Genomic DNA, 24,910 nt, shown 5'->3' with positions numbered 1-24,910 from the left:
TTTGCATTGTAGATGTCGGTGATGATAGGATGCCTGGAATAAAGATTTTCTAAGGCTTGGAGAGCACTACAGGAGTCACTACAAATAAGGATACGACGGTTCTTAAGATTAGTGATATTCAAAGCTTTATTTATAGCGTAGAGTTCAGCAGTAAAGACACTCGTAATACCAGGTAGACCAAACATATAGGTTCGGTCATTAACAATAAACACGCAGCCAACGGTATCGTTCTGTTTCGACCCATCTCTGTATACCATGCGTCCGGGTTCGCCATGGAGAGAATATGGTGAAACATTTGCTGAAAGAAAATAGGTGATGTTGATTCTTTATTGCATTTCGTGAGGTCAAACATAAAATTTATATGGATGATTGTCCACGGAAGATATGAATACGGATAATTAGGAAAAATAGAAGGTGCGACAACATTCATAAGATGCAGTAAACGTCGGGTACGAATACCTAGAGGTGCAATAGAACGTGGACGGTCCATACATGCGAATGTAAGTATTTCCAAGAACTGTGTTAAAAGCCGGATGATTTGGCTGTCCCTTAAGGCGGGTATAATATGATGCTAATACCTGGTTCCGTCTATCCCAAAGTGACGGCTCACCGCAGTCAACAAGGATGTTAACGACAGGGCTTGATCTAAAGGCACCGGTAGCAAGCCGAAGGAAAGCATGATGTATAGCATCTAGCATCTTAAGCACGGTATTACGCGCTGAAGAGTAGGCGACACAAATATAATCCAAACGGGAACGAACCAAGGAATAGTAAAAACGCAACATAAACGACCGATCGGCACCCCAATTGGTATTGCTAAGGACCCGCAGCATATCTAAAAGTTTGGAACACCTCGTTTTCAATTCTTTGATGTGTTTGACACGTGAGGCGGCTATCAAAAAATAAACCTAAAAATCTGATAGAAGGAGAGATAGCAATTAGCTTTCCACCAAGAAAGACTTGCGGAATAAAGGGGTCCCGCAGGGGAGAAAAAATTACACATCTGATTTTCTCAGGTGAAAGTTGAAGCGGGTAACCTTGGACCAAGCTGCAAGGTGAGATACAGCATTCTGTATCTCTGCCGTGGCTGTTGAACGAGATGCAACATACATAGTAAAATTATCAACAAAAAAAACATGAAATAGATGTCTGCACATCTATTAGTAATGTCTGCACAGTATTAGTAATACTGTTGATGGCTACAGAAAATAAGGTGGCACTTAATACCACTTCCTTGAGGTACTCCATTCTCCAAGACGACGCTACCCGAGAGAGAATCTCCAACACGAACACGGAAACTTCTGTCATTTAAGAAACACTTAAGTAAAGCCTGCATATTCCCCTGAACGCCCCATTATCTGAGGGCGCGTAGAATACCGTGCCAAACGCTTTGCTGATATCAAAGAAGATAGCGACGAGGCGCTGGCGTAGTAGGAAAGCGTGTTGAATAGTCGTCTCCAATCACACTAAATGCTCAGTGGAGGATCGTCCTTGTCGGAAATCAGACTGTTCTGGAGACAAAAGGTCATGTCTCTCCAAGTACCATGCAAGTCTACGGTTCACCATTCTCTCCGTTACTTCGCATAAGACGCTAATCAAAGAGATAGGGCGGTATCTTGAGGGGCTTGCTTTGTCCTTACCAGGTTTAAGTACTAGTACGACACCGGTTTCAGACCAGACGGGCAGAGAACAAACCATTGTAAATGCTCAATAGGCGTTGTAACGCCGAATGAGGAAGGTGTGACAGCATACAGAGACGAATGTTGTCAAGTCCAGGGGAAGTGTCACGTGAGGTTTTAAGTGCGTGTGACAACTCAGTGAATGAGAATGGAGTATTTAATTCAGTGACCGAATCACCAATGTTGAACGATAATACTTCCATATGTATCTTGTACCTCTGAAATTCGTTACTATATGATGAAGTGAGAGACACTGATCGGAAAGAATTTGCTAAGGTATTAGCCACTGCAGAAGATAATGTGAGTTCTCCTTCATGAAGAAGACCGAGAGTAAATTGTGATGGTGATCCGCAAATTGCACGGATCATTTCCACACAGTAGACGTGGCAGTAGTGCGTGAGATGTTGTCGACGTATTTCCTCCATGACTTCCTCCTAGCGTCCAAGAATACCCGACGACATACCGCTCTAGCTTTACGGTACAAATCTAAATTCTCATTCGTATTCTCATTTGTGGGTCTGCGGTAAAATTTACGAAGCGCCTGCCGTCGTCTGATAATAGCGGTTTTTGCAATCATCAGTCCACCGAGGAACGGAAGGACGTCTAGGGTTTCCCGATGTTTGTGTGATATACCTTTTAGCAGCCTCAAGCATCATGAACGTAAAAGAGGAAAACTGATTAAGGACGCCCGTGCCACCGTCGTACTGTAATGGAAAGGCTTCATGGTAACCGTTCCAATCCGCCTTTTCAACAATCCATTTTCATGGCCTTCGCATCACCTCGCGGTCGACATTAAAAGCAATAATAATTGGCCTGTGATCAATGACATCGCAAACAGACCAATTAAGATGAAGGAATAAAATCAGCGAGCACACGGAAAGGTCGATGTTGAATAATGTACCAGATGATAAGGACATGAACGTGACTCATCATTCAGTAGATAAAGGTCCAAGTCTTGTCTCACCGTGTTTTGTCAAATTTCCTCGAGAGGAGCAGAAAGTCGAGCCCCAGGAAATATGGTGGGCATTAAAGTCTCCTACTATTAATGATGACGATGGAATTTGCGCGAAGAGACTTGACATTTCTAGAGCATTGAACTCCGAGTTCGGCGAGAGATATAAATTGCAGATGTGCAATTTGAAGGGAATAGAGGAGACCTTCACAGCAACAGCAGGAATAAGAATAGCTAGTGGTATCCTCGTAGCCGACAAGTCATTCCAAATAAAAATAGTAACTCCACCACTCTACTGTCTATTAAACAGTCGTACCTCTCACAGAAATAGCCTCTGAGCGTTTCTGCATCCCGCTGTAAGAGATGCGTTTCTTGGAAGCACATGATTAGTGGTTCATATGTGCGCGTCAATACCTTATTACCATCAATAGATCATTAATAGGTCATCAATATTTACAGAATCTTTTATAATTTCATTAACAACTTGTGCATTCTCTTGTAAATCAGACCAGGGAATTTCAGTTCGTAAATTTATCCACTGAAACTTAATAACTTTTCAAAACTGGTTCTTCACAACTCTAAGCATTGGATACTAGCTCGTATAAAAATTGTCTACACTTGAGAAGAATTTTTGTTCCAAAACATCATTATTTTCTTTTAGAGTGTATAGCAATTCTTTAGCAAAAGATGGTATAAATTTGTCGGTTTTTCTTTCCTGAAGTTGACAATTTAATTCATAATATGACTGAAATGCTTCTGTTGCTGTGATAGAATTAGCTTCCAATTTCAGAACTACATTATTAAATAACTGTAGAGTCCCATTTCAAAATTTCAAAAACTGTTCACTTTCTAGATTTAAAAAAAAACCGAATAATAATTTGGCCATTTGTCACAAAATAAAAACTATGATTTTAAGGCATTAAAATGGATCAATTCTTTCTATTGCAGGTAACAAACTAAGGAGCCTTGTGCTGTTATGAGCTAACACATTTTTGTAATCTGTTTCCACAAATTCACAGAACTCTTTTAATGTTCGTTACTCTTACTGTATATATGTGAAAATATTTATAAATTTTTATAACAATAACTACTATATCAAGGGGTAGAGATTCAATCTCACTGGGTTGTACTGAATTGTGAACAACTGGGTTGAACAACCAATTCCTGAAATAGGTCTATCTAAATCACTTTTAACGTTTCTGAACATATTTTCATTCACTTTTCTTTCTCTTCACACCACCAAAATTACTGTTAGTGTTATCAGCAGTATAACAAACCAACTTTTCTTCAAGTTTGTATTTTTTCACATACTAAAAGATACTGAGTCAAAATTTGAGTAGTTTCATCAGAAACTTAATCGAAATTTAAAAGTTTAACCTGAATTCCCTCCTCCAGAATGAAACATCTTACAACAATCGGAGCAAGTTTTACTTCACTTCTGTTTGAGCTGTTTGTAATACAACACGTTATCAAATATAAATGGCAAAATAGCGTTAACAATAATTGCCTCGGTTTTGGTTCTAGCAGATAAAAATTTTGGGTCATATAACTTTTTAACCAGTTTAGATGTGCAGTCTGATGTTTTAAAACTGAGTTCGTGTTTAGCAGTGGGGTATGAAATGTACCTTCTTTACCAGCACACTCCAGATCACTGTTATTGTTATTCCCATCTTTAGCTTTAAAAAAATCTCTTAAGTTTGCTGAAGCATTAATAGCACTCCTATGTTAAGTTAATTTCACGTGGTCTTCAATATCACCCTTTCCTTTATGCGCAACAGAAAATTCGCCAGTACATAGTTGCATTGTTACTGTCATTACACAATTTCAAAAATCTGTATTCCTGTCGCAGGTTAAAATTTAACACACATTTTCTTTGGCCCATTGCTAAACGATGAGACAAAAAACAATAGAGATAAAATGATCAAAAACGTGTAGACGAGTTACTTCACCCACGAAAACAACATAAACACTTTGCCCCTGTTGTGTTGCCAAATGACTAAGTAAAATGTTGTAGCGAGAGACTGGTAGCCCCGCCTCTATCAAAATCGACATCAGTGCTTGCTCCAAGGTCGGCTGAGAGATGCACAGCCTTAAGAGAATGTATAAAACGCGATGTCGAACATACAGGTTTAAAATTATAAAAAATTCTTGCCAGTCATAAAATTCTCAAACCCTGGTCAGCACTAACAAACCAGGACTGTCCGGACTAATCCCGGACGTATGGTAAGCCTAATCATAGGACTATTTCTGTTTCGCTATTGTTATTCTTTTGTCTTGTAACCTAAATAATTTTTTTTTTAATCCAGTTTATCTGTTACATTCTTTTCATTTGTTTAATATGTTTCTTTTTTCAGATATATTGTTGTTTTTTCAAAGTCTTTGTAAAGAATATAATAATTCACCTTTTAAATTATGGTATGCGAATAATCCAAGCATAGTTTTAAATGATCCTGAAGACATTGAAGTAAGCCAATTAAAATAATAATATAAAATAATATGCATTTCTACCTTAATTGTTATTACTTATTATCAACAAAAAAAAATTTGAAAAAATAAAACTGATTTGATTTTGTGGTATAAATTATTGTAATTAGAAGCGGTTGCTCAGTAGAACAGAAAGTAAAAGCAGATAGTTATTTTATATAGTTTGATGCAAAATACTATTGAAAGGCGACATACATGTAAGTAATATATAGTAAGATATAAATTTTTATTTTTTTAATTAATTTTGTGTTAGAAAATGTGAAAATGTTAGCAACAACTTGATGGTTGTAATTATAAAAGTGAAACATACTCGCATAATCTAATAGTTATTAAAGAAAAACTTGTACATAAAAATCAAAATTCATGTAGTATCCTTTGAGAGAAGATAAACTGCATTTTTACAATCTGATAGTTTGGAATTTCTGAAACACCCAGGAAAAAGAAGCTTGAATAAAAAAAAATTAAATAAATGGTAAAACCATGGCTTATTATTATTATTTTCAAACACATATGAAAATTTGAATTAAACATATTTTAATAAATCATAATGTTTTTAATAAAATTTACTATGTGAACATCTGCAAAAGTAAAATATAATAGTGTTCAATCTTCTTTAAAATGAACTTTTTGTAACTGGAACAAAATTAAAAGCAAGCTTACAATCAATGATTTAGTATGATACATATTTAAAAATGTTAAAATTAGTAGAAGAAATGATAAATTATATAATTTTCATTTTAGTAAGCTTTTAAGTCAAATTATTTTTTAAAGAAAAAAGTTAATTTACTCAAAATTTGTCAGTTTTATTTTTTATTTTTTTTTTAATACAGCTAGAACTAAAAAAACCATATGTATGAGAATATGTGAATAAATAAGTCATGAATGAGAATGTGAGGGCTTTCAACTTAAAAAAATTTGTAAACGAATGTAGAGAAATAATATTGTAAAGAATGAATGAATGTAAAGAATATTACAATATTGTATTATTGTACTAGTAAGAATGGCTAAGCCTCTGTGGAATGCTGGAATATGTATTTTTTACCTTAAGGTTATAAACATGTATTTATTTGTTTATCATTTTCAAAGTAACAACAGAGTTACACGCAACTACAGTTACTTTATGATTGATAAATTTTATAACATATGAAATATGCCAAGCTTGGATGGTATTAAACCAAGAACCTTCCAGATGAAAGCCAGAGATGCTGTCACTCCACCACAGAGATTGGCACCAATCTCCATGGTCTTTGTGACTTTACATTACACAGAAAATTAAATCTCCTTTTTATATTTAGAGAAAAGTTTCCTTAAGTTTGAGGACAAAATAGTTTGAATTTTAGTATGGCTACAATAAACTATACTACGAGTTAGCAGTACTGATGACAGCAAGCAAATAATAATTATCTTCAAATCTTCTACAGAATCATAAATTAATCTGTTTAAAGGACATTCCATTTATGTTTGGTGAGGGGGCTTGAGTGCTCAGGGATACAGAGTAGCTGGACCGAAGGTCCAACCATATCGGAGAGATATCTGTTGAGAGCCAGACTAAGGAATGATTCCTGAAAGAGGGCAGTAGCTCTTTCAGTAGTTGTTAGGGGCGTGAGTCACAATGACTTAAACGGCCATATCAACATCGCTCAGTCCTCTGAGTACTGTGCAGCTGAAAGCAATGGAAAACTACAGCTGTTTTTTTTTCCAAGAAAATGTGGCTCTCTGCATTTTCACATAACAATAATGGAGGCGCCTTCCTTGGTAAAATATTCCAGAGGTAAAATAGTCCCCCGTTCGGATCTCCGGGTGGGGACTACTAAGGAAGGGGTCACCAGAAACGACTAGCACTAGATAGGGAATCTTGGAGAGCTGCATAAAACCAGTCAAATGACTGAAGACAAAAAAAAAAACTAAGAACCAACTCTTTTTTCTAAAGTCAACAAATTAAACATTTTTATAATTTTAGTTATTGTAAAATTGTTGATAGATAAACAATATATGAGAAATTTCCTCATCTTAGCTTGAGCTATGTTCATTTTAGAATTGTAATGTCCCTTCTTTGTAACCAAGGTTATGACATAATTCTGTAATATTGCATATATCAGAAAGAAATGAACGGTTGTAATTGTTGATGGTTGTAATTATAAAAGTGAAACATACTCACATAATCTAATAGTTAATAAAGAAAAACTTGTGCATAAAAATCAAAATTCATGTAGTATTTCATTCATTCATTCATGTAGTATTTTATTATTAAAACCAAATTATAAGAATAAAAATTTTGATAAAGGATTTCTCTTTATAAAAAGCTAACAAAAACATTAAAATTGGTTAATTTCTTTTTAAAACAACTTTCATAAATTACACTGCGGAACAAAGAATAATTTTTTTTGTCTGAGGAAGAAAAAATGTGTGAATCTGATAGAACTTTTCTTCTGAATTCAAATATGATATCGGTTTTTCCCCCATCACGCAAGGTTTCATGCATGTCACAAGGACAGGCATGTATAATTTCAAACATTTTAATACTTTCTGCATTCTTAACTACATAATATTCAAATATCTGACTCACCTAGAAAGTAAGAAATGACGATTTTCTGCTATATTTCGGCTGTAGAGCATCCTCTTGATGGTCCAACAATAATCGCCCAGCATATTAGGATTCCATTTGCCATGGTAACTCTTTTCTATAGCTGAAATCTCCTGATGAAAGTGTTCCCCGTGCTCATTGCTCTCTGCACCAAAATTTTCCAGGAAGTAATCTAGGTGCGAGTGCAGGAACTGTACTTTTAAGGACATATTACAACCCAAAATTTTTATAAGATATTATAAGATCGTTGACAATATCACGGTAATTTTCTGCCTTTCGATTTCCAAAAAACTCTGAGTAACAACATTTTTGAATGATTTGAATGCCAAGCAGCTTTTTCCAGTGGATTTAATAGTTCCTCACACTTTTCATCATGCATTAGTGATTATATTTGTGGACCCACAAATACTCCTTTAATTTTTGCATCACTAATTTTAGGAAACTTCTGTTTTAAGTACATGAAACCAGGAGTATTGTCCACGGCCTTCACAAAATTCTTCATTAAGCCTAGTTTGATATGTAACAGAGGTACTTACACATTTCTAGGATTTCACAATGGGTCATGTTTCATATTTTTCTGTTCAAGAATGAGTGATTCACGTTTAGGCCATTCTTTCCTAATGAAGTGATTTTTCTATCTCTACTATCCCACTCGCACAAAAAACAACAGTACTTTGTGTAACCACCACTGCAGACCAAGAATAAGTGCAATTACCTTCAAATCACCACAGTGCTACACTCACACCTATCAAAATTGTATTTTATGCAACATAGAAATTCAGACCTACACCTAAATAAGTCGACCCGTTTAAGTCACCTAACAAGGGGAATGCAACCTCATTCTGGTCCGCACAGGAGCTGAAGACAAATCCTGCACCCCCACCTGGTCCTATTATGGTGTCTTGCATGGCATTACCAAGTCACGATCAGGACCGCCATCGGCGGAGAGAAGCCATGCCCCCGGTCACACGAGCTACCATACCCCGGCAGAGCAGCCACCCCCACCAATGGGAATCCCAAATCAAATTACAAACAATACCCATTATAACCGTGACAAGATGCCAATGCGCCTATCTCCCAACCAATCCAATGCCTAAACCGTAACCCTAGCCACCCGGGATCTTATCATAACCAAGTACCTCGATCAAACTCCTTCTGCAGACCTACACATCGCAAGGGCGCGAAGAAAACCAGCCACTATAGAACATTCCTCGCAGATCTTTCAGTTGGTACGGAGATCCAGAAAGGAATGTATTTTCTCAAGTTCCTTAACAGCCCGTGAACATTCGAGCTGTAATCATCACAAATATCCCTCATATACTGCATATTGAAGCTTTTCCAGTATATTTTTAAAGTTTTCATATGTTTGTTTCATACTAGCAGAGTGAGCCACAGGTACTGATGGGAATTTATTGTCATTATGCAGAAGCACAGCTTTCAAACTAACTTTAGAGGAATCAATGAACAAGTGACATTGTGTTGGGTTATGTTCATTATAAAGTGTATCCATAAGAGATAAAATGTCATCACATAACACTAAGCCCTAAGCCATTTTCTTCAGAAAAATAATCTTTAAATCAGAATGACGATTACAATAAGTGCATATCTTTGTATTCTTTTGAAGAAGATTCCATCCTTTTAGCCGGGAAGCAAGCATTTCAGACTGTTTTTTGGATAACTTTAAATCTCATATGAGATCATTAAATTTTTCTCGAGTCAATAAATAAGGCTCAGATAAACTGCTTTGATCAAAAATTATATTACCAGAATCTGTTTCTTTTTCTTCCTTACTTCCATCAGACTCTGAGCTCTCTTCATCTAATGTCACATGTTCTGGAGGCTTTGGTGTGGAGAATTCTTCGCAGTGTGAAACTGCTCTCATTGCAGAGTTAGGGTACAAGTTAGGGTACACCACTGTATCTTTTGATTTTGACATAATCCCTTTAATGTTTGTTAAGCAGAAATAACAGTCAGAAGAGTGATCTTTGGGTTCTCTCCAAAACATACAGATAGCAAATGGCATGTGGCATGTGCCATTTTTCCATGTAGTGAGAAGCCTAGAACACGATAAACAACAGATATATGGAGCCCAGGCCCTTGTTTGGTCCCCGACTTTACACCCAAAATAAAGTTCATGACACTTTTTTACTAATGGAGTAAGGTTTCTGCAACTTTTAAGTCTTGGATTCATGAATTGAAAAAGAAATGAATAATAATATACATTTTTCTATTAATTTCATTCTAATAAAATCTTTTGATATTTTTTCAACAAAAGTATTAATAAAATTTCAGATTTTTTGCTAATCAAGTTGTCTTTTGTTTGGTTATAAAATTGGTGTAATGTACAATCAGATAAATTGTAAAATATGAATAAAATATAAAACTGGCCATTAATGTTGTTCATGCCATGGACCCTCCTTCTTAGTAGAAGCAAACAAAATTTTTAAAAAACTTTATGATTTTCAGACTTGAAGCCAACATATGCATTATAAAATAAAATATCACCACCATCAGTTTAATGAATTTAGTTCTATATATTGTTATTCATATTAAATTGAATACTCAGTAAGATTTTTGTAAAATATTGCTTGGTGTTTGGAATTTTGTCACCTAAATTCTTAAGACTGTAAATATTTAAATGGCATACCTTCCCAGAAGCTACTCTTGCTAGCTAAAACACCTACAAACAAGAAGATACTCAAAATATCCATCTAAGCAAAGTTGTGCTTCAATCCAGTGACTTGTTCTTGAGAAATCAGTAAAATACAAAAGAACCAGCTAAAGTAAAATAAAATAAAAAAGCTCTTACACATAGTAATTACAATAATGATAAATTTTAAAAATAGTTAAAATTTGTAACTAAACCATTCTTAAGTGAATTTAATTACATGCTAAAATTAAATATTATTGATATTAAAATATTTATACAATAGAAGTTTTAAAATAACAAATTATTTAAGTTCTGGATTCCTGTACTCATATATGCAGTAATTAAATTTTTGTATAACTGATTATCTTTGATGTTTGTATCTCTGTTTGCTAACAAAATATGTTTCTAATTTCTTCTTTAAAACAGGTATTATTAAGTAGTGTTCATAACATTAGAAAAGGACATAGTTACAGAGTTTTTGAAAAGTGGCTCAATCAAGGCCTTTTAACAAGTACAGGTAAAGTTAATTTCTGATTATTTCTTGAATATTTGAATTGTAACTAAATGCATAATATTGTTTTTTTATTATGAAGACTTCTTTACCTATCTTCTTCTATCTGCAGAGCTCTATCCTGGTCTTAAAGGGACAAGATGCAACTGTGTACTCCTAAGCCTAAGAAAGGGCTTACTCCCTTCCTTATGGTTCTTTCTTATGAAATGGCAGTCATGTGTTTAATGATGATAAGTATTCATAATTTTTTAAAGAATATATTAATGGTACAATTATGTTCCAATCCTTCCGGGCCATGGATTTTTTTGAAGACAGTGGTGTCCACCCTCATACAGTATATGTTAATTACAGATAAATTTCTGTAATTACAGCATATATTTCTTATAGTAAATTATAATTACAGTATAGGCTTTGCTCGCCCGACTGTCTAGCCAGGGGTTTGCCCCCTGGACCCTCGATGTGTATCCTCATGTTTGTAAGAATATTAAGTATTTTACAGAAATATTTAAAAAAAGAAATATTAGGGTGTAGAGAATATTTATCTTAACATTTTGGTGTTTTTATATTTAAAATATGTTTAAGAAGTCAGTAGATAAAGAATTTAATAGTTTTTAATAGAAATATAATGTTTAGCGTTAGCCATACTGATAATAGGGAGTAGGCTTCTTCGTTTAGTCTTGTGTGTGTGTTCGAGTGAGTAAGGTTGTGTTAGTTGCCGGTGCAGCTCCTGCTATTAGCGCAAAGTGAACCACGTGATGCGCCGGCCGGATGCGCACCAACGACTCTCTTCCGCTAAATAAAGAATCCTTTTTTTTAATGCCAAATATTAACGAATAATCTCTTTCTTTTATTAATTAACTAAATAAAATTAATAGATAAAAATACAAACATAGAATATAAATAAAAATAATCTACGCTTAGAAATTAAATTAAATAATCTATAAATTAATTGACAAGGGATTGCTTCTAACGGGAGAGAGTCGGCTGAAAGACAGTCGCCGTACTCCAGCGTCCAGCGCACCACCATTGGTCCGCTCTGCACCAATAGCAGCTAAAATAAAAATCTGAGCACAAACGACAAACAAACAAACCCATGCACAATCCCATTTTTTATGAGAAAGAAGTAATGAATGGATTGATTGGTAACTTATGATTGACCAACTTAAGCAATTTAAAATAATTTTATTTGTTGTCATTATTACTGGTTAAACTTTCAAAATTTTATGAACATTAAACTAATTAACTGGTTAAATATGAAAATTTTAATTTTTTAGAAGGTTAGCATGAATAAAATTCCATTTAGTAAAGATATAAGGATTTTACAGGTTCTAAATGGCATCATCGTCGTAAACTTCTTACCCCAACATTTCACTTTAAGATATTAGAGGACTGTATGTCAGTATTTAATAAAAATGCTCAACTTCTCACTGAAGAGTTACTAGAAAGGAATGACAAAATAATTACCATAGAACCCTTCATATCTAAATGTACTTTGTTTATCATCTGTGGTAAGTATATTATTTTTATATTACACAATATTATTATAGAATACTTATTTATGTGAATAATGATATAAAGTAGATAAATTTGAAAACTACCAGACTCTAAGTTTAACATCTCATGCTTCCAAATTAGTAAATTACAAAATTTTCTACTAATTTTGTTACAAAGTTTTAATTGTTTGTTGGCAATTAAAAAAAATTGAAAAATTAAAATGTTAAGATATTTTTTGGCTTGATGAATTAATTCTGCAAATAAGCTCAAAGCTTATGCTTGCGAATATGATGATAGAAATTTTGCAGCACATGAAAACTATCATGCCTGACCAGGACTAGAACCTGGGACTTCTGGGTGAAAGAATAAGATGCAACCACTCTACTACTGAGATCAGCAGAATGGTAATATTGTTATATCTAATATTGTAATTTAAGTAGAAAATGGAATGAGTTAGAAGAGGTAATAAAATGATATGGAATTTTTGCTGGGGGAAAATTCAATTTGAAACTAATGAGAGTAAAACAAAGGAAATTAAAAGTAAGAGAAAGGAACGTAATGAATGAGAAGTTATAAAAAGGTTGGAGAACATAATTAACCAAAAATCATAGTTTGCTATTTAAATAATAAAAGTGAAAGAATGAACAAAATCAAATTTACAGAAATAAGTGAGACAGCTTATATGTGAATTAGAAATTTTCTAGTGTAAAAGAGAAATTTAGGAATTAGCAAGAAATTTTTGGAAATAGTTGAATCAAATGTAATGCTTTATGGTAGCAAAACATGGACAATCGGGGCACCAAAAAAAAGGCATTTGAAACATCATGCTACAGGAGAATGTTGAAAACTAAATGAGTTAACAGAATATGAAATGCCTTTCCTTTTGTTAAAAAGAAATTGTAAAAGAGAAAAGTTTACAGAAGAAATTGATCAAATGATTGATAAGGTTGGTGGAGCATATTAAGGTATTACATATAGGTGAATTTTATTGTAGAAGGAAGTATACTTGAAAAAAGCATCTTTAAAGTAAACAAAGATTAGAATACATTGAAGAAATAATTGAGGATATAGAATGTAAAAAAGTATATTCAGAATAAATGAGTACTTAATGAAGTGGTGCATAAAGAGAAGAATGGAGAAGTTTATCAATCAAATAAATAAACAAAAAAAATCATTATACGCTACTAGTGAGCTTTATCAAAAGCCATAATAAAAATAGTGCTAGGTTAACTTTGAAAAGAGACTAGTTAAAAGAAAAATCTATCTAATGAAGGATATATTTTCAAAATTTAAAAAAGTGAATAAACTTCTGAAGAGCATTACTGGTCCAAGTGATGTACATTCAAATGGATTGAACATTTTTATTGTAATTGTAAATGAATGATTAACAGAATTAAAAATATTAGCCTAGTGCTTAATTCAATCGTAAAGAATTGCATTCAGTATCAATATTTCATAGAATATCATGTTATTTAACAGGAAATTTCCATTTAATAATAACTACTATTTAAAGGTAAAAAACATTTCTAGTATAAGTGTATTTTACAATTTATTGTTGTATCCTCAATCAGTTACATTTAAAATAATTTAAAAGAAATATTTACATTAATTTTGTTCAAACATTCATGTTCATTTTATCAAACCATTTAAAAGAACTTTCCACCAATTTATTTAAAACATAAATTTAAAGCTGTTCTTTTACAAAAACAATATTACTCTGTAGATGATTTTTTACAGAAATTTAGATAGCTAACAAACACTAGTATATGTATATGTTTAACATCTATATAAATATCTGGTCAGATAAATTTCATTAATGACTTTTAAATTGTGATTTATTTTATACTTACTTTATTATGTTTAATAGCTTAACATATTTAATTTTATTTCGTGTACTTTTAATTATTAATATACATATTAACCACTTTTATTTTTATTTTATAATTAATTGTGTACTTTGTCATGCTGCTCTTATCAAGGTTTTATCACATTTTCCCTTAATCTAGCCATGGAAAGACAAGAACACTTTGTTTTTTTTATCCGTGGAGTAGCCACAATCCATTCCTGACATAATCTATAAATGTATTATAATATACTGATTAGAATAGACACTTTATTTATACCCAGCATATCTAATGTTGTAATTTAACAATTTTTTTTTTATATTACTTCATTATGGAACAAACTTTAGTAGTATCCTTATAAAGAGGCAGAAGTAAATCAGTGTTTTAACCATTAAATTTTAAATAAGTTTAATTTTGATTCACATGTTGATAGATTGAATCATATAAGGTGAAATTTAGGAATTTCCAACAATATTTGGGGTGCAGCAATTTAAAAAACATAAATGTTAAATTCATAGAATTTGAAAGCCAATTGGTTATGGATCATACCTATAAAGAGCTTTTTAGTTATGGGTCTTTTATCCTATTTTTAGAGGCTGCTATGGGAGTCTCATTAGAAAATTTACCAGATAAAGGAGAAGAATATGCTAAGGCAACAAAAAAGTAAGTCTAATTTGTTTTTATTATTAGTTAGATTGATATTCCAGTATTGTTTTTTTTTTTTATACGTATTTTCTAACGTGTCAAAATAAATTTTTTCTTAGTTCTTTAATTAATTATTATCAGTGGGAAAAGTAGAATAAATAAATGAATAACTGCACAAAAGGGAATAAAATGAGTAATTGAAGTCTCTACAAGTCTGGCAACATCATATCCATATGTAGGCAGCCAGGAGAAACAACTTAACTTCTCAGCATTAATTCCCACTTTTAGCAGTTCACTTAAAACAATTTATTTCTTTACACATAAGAAAATCTCTAAAAAAGATTCAGATTTGCAATAAATTTTATTATATATTATATATTATAATCATTAATTTAAAATAATGAGCTAGACAAAGAGCCTTGACCTAACTTTCTGTGTCAAATAGAAGAAAGATGAATCTCAAATAGGCTTTACTAAATGAATAACAGCACCGAAACACTGAAAAATTTAAGATAATAGAATGGACTGCCTTTGCTAAAAATTTAAGTTTTTTAATGGCAAACAGTAAAAATCAAGTTATATGACAGAAGGCTCAGAAAATGAGACTTTTTTCACAATACACTTTTAAAAAGTATTAAAAAATGACCATTTAACATCATTAAATTCAAAACAAAATTATCTAACTGATTTCAAAATACATCAGTTGGATACTTTTTAATTTTATTTTGTAGAACGTCAACATGCACTATAAAGAGTATCCCTGTGGCACTGACACAATTTTTGTATCCATGCAAGGAAGAAGGGAAAAAGTTTAAAAAATTACAGGTTAAATTTTCTCTGTCATGTTTTAAAATTGTTATTTATGTTTAATACTGTTACTGTTGAAACGTATTTCTTTAATACATAAAAATTTCCTTTTTTTTATTTATGATCTGTTTCTATGAGGTGATTGTTAAACATAAACTGTTATTAGAGTTTTTTTGATTGCTAAACATAAACTGTTATTAGAGTTTTTTGTAAACTGATATGGTCATTTAAGAGTTTACTGAAAATTTCTTTAATGATGACAAACTGATATTAGAATGTATGAAAAAAACACACTCGCAGTATTTTGTACATCAACATGTTTATTCATGGACAAATCCCTTCCCAAATTTTAATGAAACAATTACTTTTTTACAACATGAATATTCATTGAAAAACAGTTTTTATATTCATTAGATTCATTTTTTAGGGAATTTCAATTTAATATTCACTGGATGAGGTCATTAATACAAAAAATTATTATTATTCACTGTATTTTAATTTTGAATGTTTTGTTAACAAAATATTTACATAATAAACAATAATTTAAAAATGAAAACAGTTATTATTTATTATAATTTTATTTTAAATGTTTTTAACCACATATTTACGTAACAGCAACTTCAAAAGAATTTATTTTGCTGTGGCTCTCCTGTGAAAATTCTCATCTTATTTTTATTTAGCAATTAATTATTTTTTACCATAACAAAAAATTATTACTGTCCTAACAAAATATATCCAATTATTTCCATTTACGAGGCATATAGTTTTTATTAATCTTTTGAGTCAGTAAGTTACACAAACAACAACAAATAAATACATTTAAAATATTAATTTGCACACAAACTTAAATAATGCTAAAAGAATTTTCCCTGATCATTGATAAAAATATTATTTTTCAAAATGAACCTGCCTCTTATCTAAAATAAAATTTTTAATAACACTAATAAAATAATCTGAGACACTTTATTCATTGAGAATTTAATAAAAAGTTGTATAAGCAATTTGTCATTCTGATCAATTAATAAATAAGTATTTTCCCAGATACACTAGACACAAATAATTTTTTTATGTCAGTTACTGAATTGGTGATCATATTCACTTTTAATATTTTTAATGTTTTTAATTTTATTTCACGTAAAACATTTTGGTGGAGAGTCTATGCAAAAGTACTTAATGTGAAAGAAAAAAAATTTACAGATTAAATTTCTCTATCGAGAATTTTGTTAAATTTTTTTCTTATTGAAGAAAGAAAATAATACAATTTCTTACATTTTGTTTTATTATCCAACCCTTTTTTTCATTTACGTTCAACCTATTCCTGTTATGCAAATAATAGTATACACCATCCATGGCCAATGTTTTTCAATAAGGTGCCACTTTTTTGAGCATTGAAACTTATGAGTGCCACTTTCATGACCATGTTCTTTCTACCCTCTACCTTTCCTTTATCTTTAAGCTTATGACTTCACTTACATCTTACATGATAATTTTCTTAACAGACTTATTTTTTAAATATTACCGTAAATATCACATCAGGCAGCAACAATATGAAAAAAATTAAACGCAAAGTTTTTCCATTCAAAATAACTTTTATTCAAACGATTACAGATACACAAGAAACATATTTCATATTAGATATTTTTTAATTTAATTCGGTACTGTAAAAAATGTATGATGCTAATGTAATATTAATAAAAAAAATATATACAGATATGTTGATTTAACAATAATAAGTCAGAATATTTAATTTTAAAATGAAATATTGACAGTTGAATATTAACATTGCACTGTATTACAAAATATATTTACAAATTGTAAAAAAATTAATTTAAACATGCACAATTATTACAGATATAAATTACAGTAAAACTAATAATGAGAATTATTCAGAAAGGATAACATACTACAAAAAATTAATTTTTCTACAAAATTGTATTTAAAGGACAGACTGTTTCAGCAGAATGGAAACCATCTCTAATGAGGTTTTTAATTTGCAAGGGATTTACCATTTCATCTTTACCTGGGTTGATTTTTGAATAAGCCAACAATCACAAGTTTTTTTTAAATGAAAATGAGATATTTATTTGATCAGAATTTATTTTTTTATCATATTCATAATTGTGAATAACTATTCACAAACATATGTGGATCCAAATCTACAACAAATTTTCAGAGCAAACTCGTACAGATTTGGGAAATCAGTAGATGAGAGAAATTTCCAAAACTCAATATAATTTTCACTACCTGAGATTGAAATTACTTTCTTAAATTTATTTTTAGAACATTATGGGGCTAAAGATCATTTATTTCTGTTTGAATTTCAGAAGGGTAGTGGCACAAGTATTCAAAAAGGGTTTGTAACAAATTCAACATTTATATGGTTCTTTTGGAAATCATTAAATCTTAATTCAAATGAGACTTTTAATATAGAAATGAAGTTTTCATACCTATCATAAGTAGGAATATTGTGAAATTTGATCACTAACTCTGTCATTTGTTTGAAATGTATCATTTTTACTTGTACAAAATAAAGGAAGTACTGTGATCGAGAAAAATTTCGGTTTCCAGATATCAACGGAAATATCCATTTTGACCATCCTTGAATCCATTTTGACTAGTGTCAGCGTAACGTCAGTTAATTTTTGATGTATGTATATAGTACGTATGTATCTCGCGTAACTCAAAAACAATTAGCCATAGGATATTGAAATTTTGGATTTGGGACTGTTGTAACATCTAGTTGTGCCCCTTCTCTCTTGATTGCAATCAACTGAATCAAAAATGTTCAAAAAAGACCAAAATCCAAAAATTTGGATTTTGGACTTTTTCTTAACTGAAATAATAAGCCCTCATTGAGAGCATTTCAGCTATATATCATATAAGTGGTACTTATATTCATTGGTTCTAGATTTATAGCCAAATAAAATTTTAATTAATAAAATATTTGGATCTTTGGGGAAGGCACATGGGTTCGAATCAGACTTCATCAACCTTTTTTTTTTTTAGGTATATTTCATAAGAAAGCTACCTGTTGTAATGAGTACCATGATTCAACCTTCGGAAAATTTCAACATATCTTCACGTTTCAAATCCCCCAGACGCCAAAACAACTGTCAGTTCAAGAATTGATATATATATATATTTCACTCTGTTGTGGACACGATAACTGCTGTAATTTTGCGCCAATCACTTTTAGATTGATGCATAAAATATAACGACCCAAAATCTCAGTCGAGTTCGTTAATGGGCAAAATCAACCATGGGGGTGGAAATGGGGAGCTTTTTCGAAAAAACAAAATATTGTTATAACTTTCTTATTAAGTAAAATATCGAATTCGTTTAAGTTTCTACTATTCTTTGGATAAGGGCCTAAAACTTATCTAAGTAAAGTTTTTTGATATCACCAACCATTGGGCCAGGGTGTCGAAAAAATGGGATTTCGAAGACAAAAAAGTCATACCTCCCTTAATAGGCACAGTATCGAATCGGTTTAAAGTGGTAGTTAGTCCTCTAAAGATTACCTAAAACTTTCGTCTGCAACAATTTTTGATATGACCAACCCCTACGGCAAGGGATGACAAAAATATTGCTGGAATTGTAAGATAGGACTTGTATGCTAAACATGTGAAACATTTTTCACATGCACCATTGTCGTATTGAGTAAATTTGAAGTTTTTCTTAAATTTAAGGTGGAAATCTTTTTTATTCCCTACTTAGCACCGGTGAAATCTACCTCGCCTTTCGGCGTGCCGAAAGGGATTATTTTTTTTAATTTAAATATATTGATTTATTAATAATTATTAACCTCTCATTGTAAAAAATGTTTACGATGAATAGTAATTCAATAATTAAAAAAATTAAAAAATATCACAATTTTTAATGAAATAGAATTTTATGTACTTTTCATTTTAAAAAATGTGTATATGTAATTTAATAAGCGTACAAGGAAATCATGTGTTGTCCACACAAGATTATTTTTCTATTAAAATCGTTTTAAAAAAAGAGAAAGTTTAATTATAGAAGAAGATATACAACTAAATAACAATGGAAACAAGCAATCTTTACCTGGTAGTTTTACATTTAAATTGTTCAAATGTTCCATAATATCTGTAACAAACGCCAGATCCCAAAGCCAAACTTCGTTTTTTTTAGAAGCATGCAATCATTGGGCAGTTCACTTTTTTCTTCAAAATAATTAAGGACGCTGTCGCGAAGATTCCAAAATCTGTCAAGCGCCTTGCCTATTGAAAGACAGCGTACATTACAATACGGGATTAATTCACCGTCTTCTTCCATCTGTTTGGAAAACAAACAACGAAGTTCTCGGCGATTAAGCGTGCGTGATCTAATCTTGTTTCTACTCCGAACTACCAGATCAAGAACGTTAGATAAATTCATATCTTTAGTCCAAATTGCCTCCCTGTGTAGAATGCAATGATACTTAAAAATGTCTCTTTTCAAGTAATTTCGAATAGTGATAAACAACCTTTATTATTACCGATCATAGCTGGGGCTTCCATCCGTGCATATTCTATCTAATTTATCCCATTGTAAGTTATTGTTCTCAATGACTGATTTTATTTCATTAAAGATGTTTTCGCTTCTCGTTTTTAATAATTTCCACAACTCTAAAATTTCTTCAATAAAATTAAAATTTTCATTGATACAATTTCACAAAAATACTTAATTGAGCATTATCAGTGTTCTCATCAAAAGCTAAAGAAAGATATTTACATGAGACTAATGCAGACACAATTTTCGTATTAACGTTCACAGCCAGGTATCTACGTGATGCATCACTGTCTTTCGCGAAAAAGCAATTTGTTCCATCGTTTCTTTAATTTTCGCTTCGGAAGTGTAATTAGCAAAAATTTGCTGGTTAGTTTTGGTAATTTCTATCCCATCAGAGTGAGATTTCTTTTCTGCGATAGAAGTAAGGAAATTTTGTAAGAAGCTTTGACCATTGACGTTAATTCTTAATTTTTTTTATTGAAAAACCATTTGTTATCTTATTAAGGATTTCTTCTTTTTTCTGTTAACGAATTCCGTTCTCAAACATGAACCAAAAAGATACGTTTCATTAAAATTGACATTGTTTTGCTTGAAATATCGCTCAAGGTTACATTTTTTGGGCAGTGCTGCACTAGCACCACAAATCAAACAAACTGGTTTCGATGTATTTTGATTTGTAAACAGAAAAGAGTTCCTCCTATGGATTATTGAATTCACGAAAAGCAATATGTTTTTCGTTTTGAAGTAGAAAGCTTTTTTCTTGTTTAGCCTCCGGGAATCACCGTCAGATATTACTTCAGAGGATAAATGAGGATAATATGTATGAGCGTAAGATGTGGTTAATTGAAACCAAACCACCAAAGAACTCCGATCTAGTATTCAAATCCGTATAAAAGTACCTGTCTTTACTAGGATTTGAATGTTGGAACTCTTGACTTCGTAATCAGCTGATTTGAGAAGACGCGTTCACCACTAGACCAACCCGGTGGGTTTGAAGTAGATAGCTTACTTAAAGACACCGACACGCACGAAAAAAAGTAAAATTCGCATAAATCTGATCCGACGTCGACTCATACGACTACTGCGTAGGTTACCCAAGACAACGGCGTGTTGTCAAAGCTATCGGGCACCCAAATTACTAGCGCTGTCTATCAGACGTGTCTGGCACCATTGTAAAGCAACGCAAATATAACAATTCAAAGGAAATAAAAATTATAGATACTGGCGATTCGTAAGTTAACTTTACAATCAGTCGCAACTAAAGAATGTTTATATTAAATATATCCTGAATATTAGTGTATTCTACTGAAAACAAAGTAATTATTGTAGAGTAGACGTAGAGTATCAGATGATAACAAAGTAGAGACCCATACCTTTTAGAAAATAGATATATGAACCGCGCTTAATTAATCAGAATTAAATAATCTCGTTTGTAATCTAAATTTATTCAGGAAACAAGCAGAAATTCTAACATCACGACTGATAGGATGGAAATTTTTACAACAGAAATTAAAATAAGGGCTTTCCGTGACTGGTAGTGTGAATTTGAACGTTGTTTATCCAGTACGAGGATTTAGTTTACTGTAAGGTGACATGTAATGATGTGACGATCTTTACTAGAAGATTTGGGACTATGAACCATCCTGATGAATGGCGTTTTTTTATCGACTGCACAAAGTGTAGTTTTAAAGCAGTCCTTCTTCACGTTGGAAAATCTATCCCATCAATCCCTTTAACTCAACCAGCTCACATAATGAAGTCATATGAAAATATGAACTTGTGTTGGATATGAGTAAGTATGAGAAACATCTGTGGTATATTTTTGGACACCTGAAAGTGATAGTGCTATTTGGTTTACAACTTGGGTATACTAAATTTCGTAACGTCTTGCGTGAGTTGGACAGCAGAGACATGAAGAATCATTATGTTTAAAAAGAGAGGCCAAAAAAAGAAATATTGACTGCAGGAGAGAAGAAAATTGTGAACCCAGCACTAGCAAAACCTGAAAAAGTTTACCTTTCGCCCCTACACATTAAACTAGATTTAATGAAAAATTTTGTTAAACCAATGGATTATGAGAGGACTGGATTTAATTTTTCTAAAAAACAAGTTCCTTAATGTACGTGATGCTAAGATAAAGGAAGTCACATGTGTTGGGCCACAAATAAGAAAACTAATGAACGATATTGAATTTGAAGAAAGTTTGAATGTCTGTGAGGTTGTTGCGTGAAATATTTTTTAAAAAGGTTGTAAACAACTTCCTTGGAAATCATAACTGAACCTCTTAAAAATTATAAAGCACTTGAATGTAATATGTCACAAGATCCACTTCTTAGATTCTCATCTCGAATTCCCTACCAGTCTTGGAGCTGTAGGTGACGAACACAGAGAACGCTTTTACCACCAATATCCACCACGGAAACACGCTTCCAGGGAAAATGGAACCCAAGAATATCTGGCTGACTGCGGCTGGAATCTCAAGACTTATATACCTACAGCAAACTACACCAGAAAATCCGAAAGAAGCAGATTTAATGTATGTAGAAATTGTGTGTAATATTTTTATACTACAACAAAAGTATTTTCTTACAACAAAAATTGGTAATTACAAAAAAAATTATGCCTGATAAAAAGAAACCACTTATTTATTTGAAATCAACATCAAAAATATTATAAGATTCAACTATTTTAACATTCTTATAATAAACAAAAAACGAAATTTTGTTGTCTAGTGTTATCGAAAATGGTAACAACTGAATTGCAATTTCGGCGGCGAATTATCAAGGAGACAGAACTTAGAATTTTATGCGTAAAGATTCCTGGAGAATCCTAGTACTTACAAAAAACAAAATCGAGATCCTACCATGCATTCGTTTACCTTATTCGTAACATTTAAATATAAGACGTATTCATTTTAGATTTTTATTAGAACTAAACTCGTCTCACGTCAACCGTACATAATCCAAATAGAACAATTTTTGATAACATTTAAACTGAATTTTTTACACTTTGTTACAAACTAAATTTGTTAGTAATTTGAAATTTAGTTACATCTTTTATGCCATTGTAATTTTAAGCCAAATATCAGTCGGCATTTATCTGGAAATGAAACTTTCGGGCTAATTTCACGGAGTCAAGTCGCGTTCTGTTTTGGATAGGCAAATAGTGTAAAAAATTAAATTTCAGAAAAGTCCAAATTTAATTTTGGTTTCTGCTTCATTATGATCGCACAATTCGATCATTAGATATTGTTAATTTAACCACCGTAAGAACAAAATATTTAATCCCCTCCCCTGTATGTATTATTATTCCAGTTTGTATTAAACAGTTTTTTATACTACTGATGATATTAAAAGGTGTTAGTTTTAAAACGTAACCAAAAAAGCAGCCAATTTAAATAAAAATAATGTGTTATATTTAATGCGATTAGTTATTACAATTAATTGTGCAAAACAATATTGAAATCAAATTTTTTTATAACAAATGTTGAAAGTGTTCACAATTTTCATCAGTGCAAGCCTTTACTCTGTTTCATATTCCGTGCACCTTTCGAAGTGTATCCTCTTCCAGTTTCTCGTAATTCTTTAGTTATGTTGGCTTTCAGTTCTTCAATGGCGTGCGAATTGTTTTTCAAAACACACCTTTTACGTACTACCTAACCTTTATTTGTACTAAATTATTAATTTTTAGTAATAAACAAAAGCTTACTTGAGTTTTCTTCATGCATCTAATTCAAACGTCTAGCAAGTTCACCATCCTCGCTAAACGAATCACTATCACTGTCACTTTCATTTTCACTTTAACTATCAGAGTCTACACGTATAATATAACGTTCTGTCATTTCATCTATTAGTGGTTCCAGTTTTTCATAATCTTTTTCTGTATTATTTTTACTTTTTCACAATAGGGTTTCCAGTCACTTCATTCGTGGAATTAATTTTCTCCGTAGTTAATTTTTCAACATTAGTGAAAGAAAATGTTATATTTATGATTCCCCCATGTCTTTTTACGGCTTACCATACCATCTCGATCGAATTCAAAGCAGGATGGTACGGTGGGGAGTCTAAGAACAAGATGCCCATGTTTTTTTTTTCCAAAGTTCATCCAAGTGATATTTTTGTGCTTTAGTTATATGTAAGTTTACTAATTCATATAACTGGGGTTTCAACATTTTTTAGATATACGTAATATGGATTTTCTCCAGCCAATCCGTCATATATTTTCTTCTGGAGTTAGAATTTGGCGCTTTATCAATACTTGTATGTGATAAGGGGCGTTATCAACAACTACTACTAACATTGGTGGAAGATTTATAATCAATTTTTCACGCGCCCATTTCATGAAATTGTCTATATTCATGTTGTCATGGCAGTCGCCACTTTACGAACTGGCTTTCTAGGTTAGAAATGCGTTCGGAATAAAACCTATTTCTCCTCCAGCATGAATTGCTATTAAACGGTCACCTTTATTAATCAGCAGATGAAGTCCCTCAACAATATCATCAGACCACGACTTTGGTATAAGTCGAACAATGCGAACTTAAAACGTACGTTTTATCCAAATAAACAATTGTAGCATTGCTTTGTCTGCACTTAGACATTGCCTGCAAATATTCAATTGTCTTCCACTTGATATCGGATTTCTCAATTAAAAGTTTTGTGTTATTTTCAGTTTTACGCCATTTGAAACCTTACTCTCTCGAAATAACAGCTAAAGTTGATTCACTGTCTTTAAAATCAATAAGTGGC

At 31.9% G+C, this 24,910-nt stretch overlaps 1 protein-coding gene across 4 annotated transcripts in view; it reads left to right on the top strand.

Moving 5' to 3' along the window:
- The window catches only part of LOC142321152 (cytochrome P450 4V2-like), a 65,080-nt gene that overhangs the window by 3,144 nt on the left and 37,026 nt on the right, over nucleotides 1–24,910 (top strand). For 2 of the 4 annotated variants that reach the window (XM_075359154.1, XM_075359149.1), the window contains exons 2-5: nucleotides 4,986–5,095; nucleotides 10,776–10,866; nucleotides 12,186–12,368; nucleotides 14,792–14,861. In XM_075359154.1, coding sequence (XP_075215269.1) covers nucleotides 4,986–5,095; nucleotides 10,776–10,866; nucleotides 12,186–12,368; nucleotides 14,792–14,861 — 454 coding nt within the window. Of the gene's footprint in view, nucleotides 1–4,985; nucleotides 5,096–5,155; nucleotides 5,313–10,775; nucleotides 10,867–12,185; nucleotides 12,369–14,791; nucleotides 14,862–24,910 lie in introns of those variants that run through there. The other 2 variants (XM_075359166.1, XM_075359160.1) reach the window with 2 other exon arrangements.

This window comes from Lycorma delicatula, chromosome 1, assembly GCF_047948215.1.
Source record: "Lycorma delicatula isolate Av1 chromosome 1, ASM4794821v1, whole genome shotgun sequence".
Classification (NCBI taxonomy): Eukaryota; Metazoa; Arthropoda; class Insecta; order Hemiptera; family Fulgoridae; genus Lycorma; species Lycorma delicatula.
This window is presented reverse-complemented; position numbering and strand designations above follow the sequence as displayed.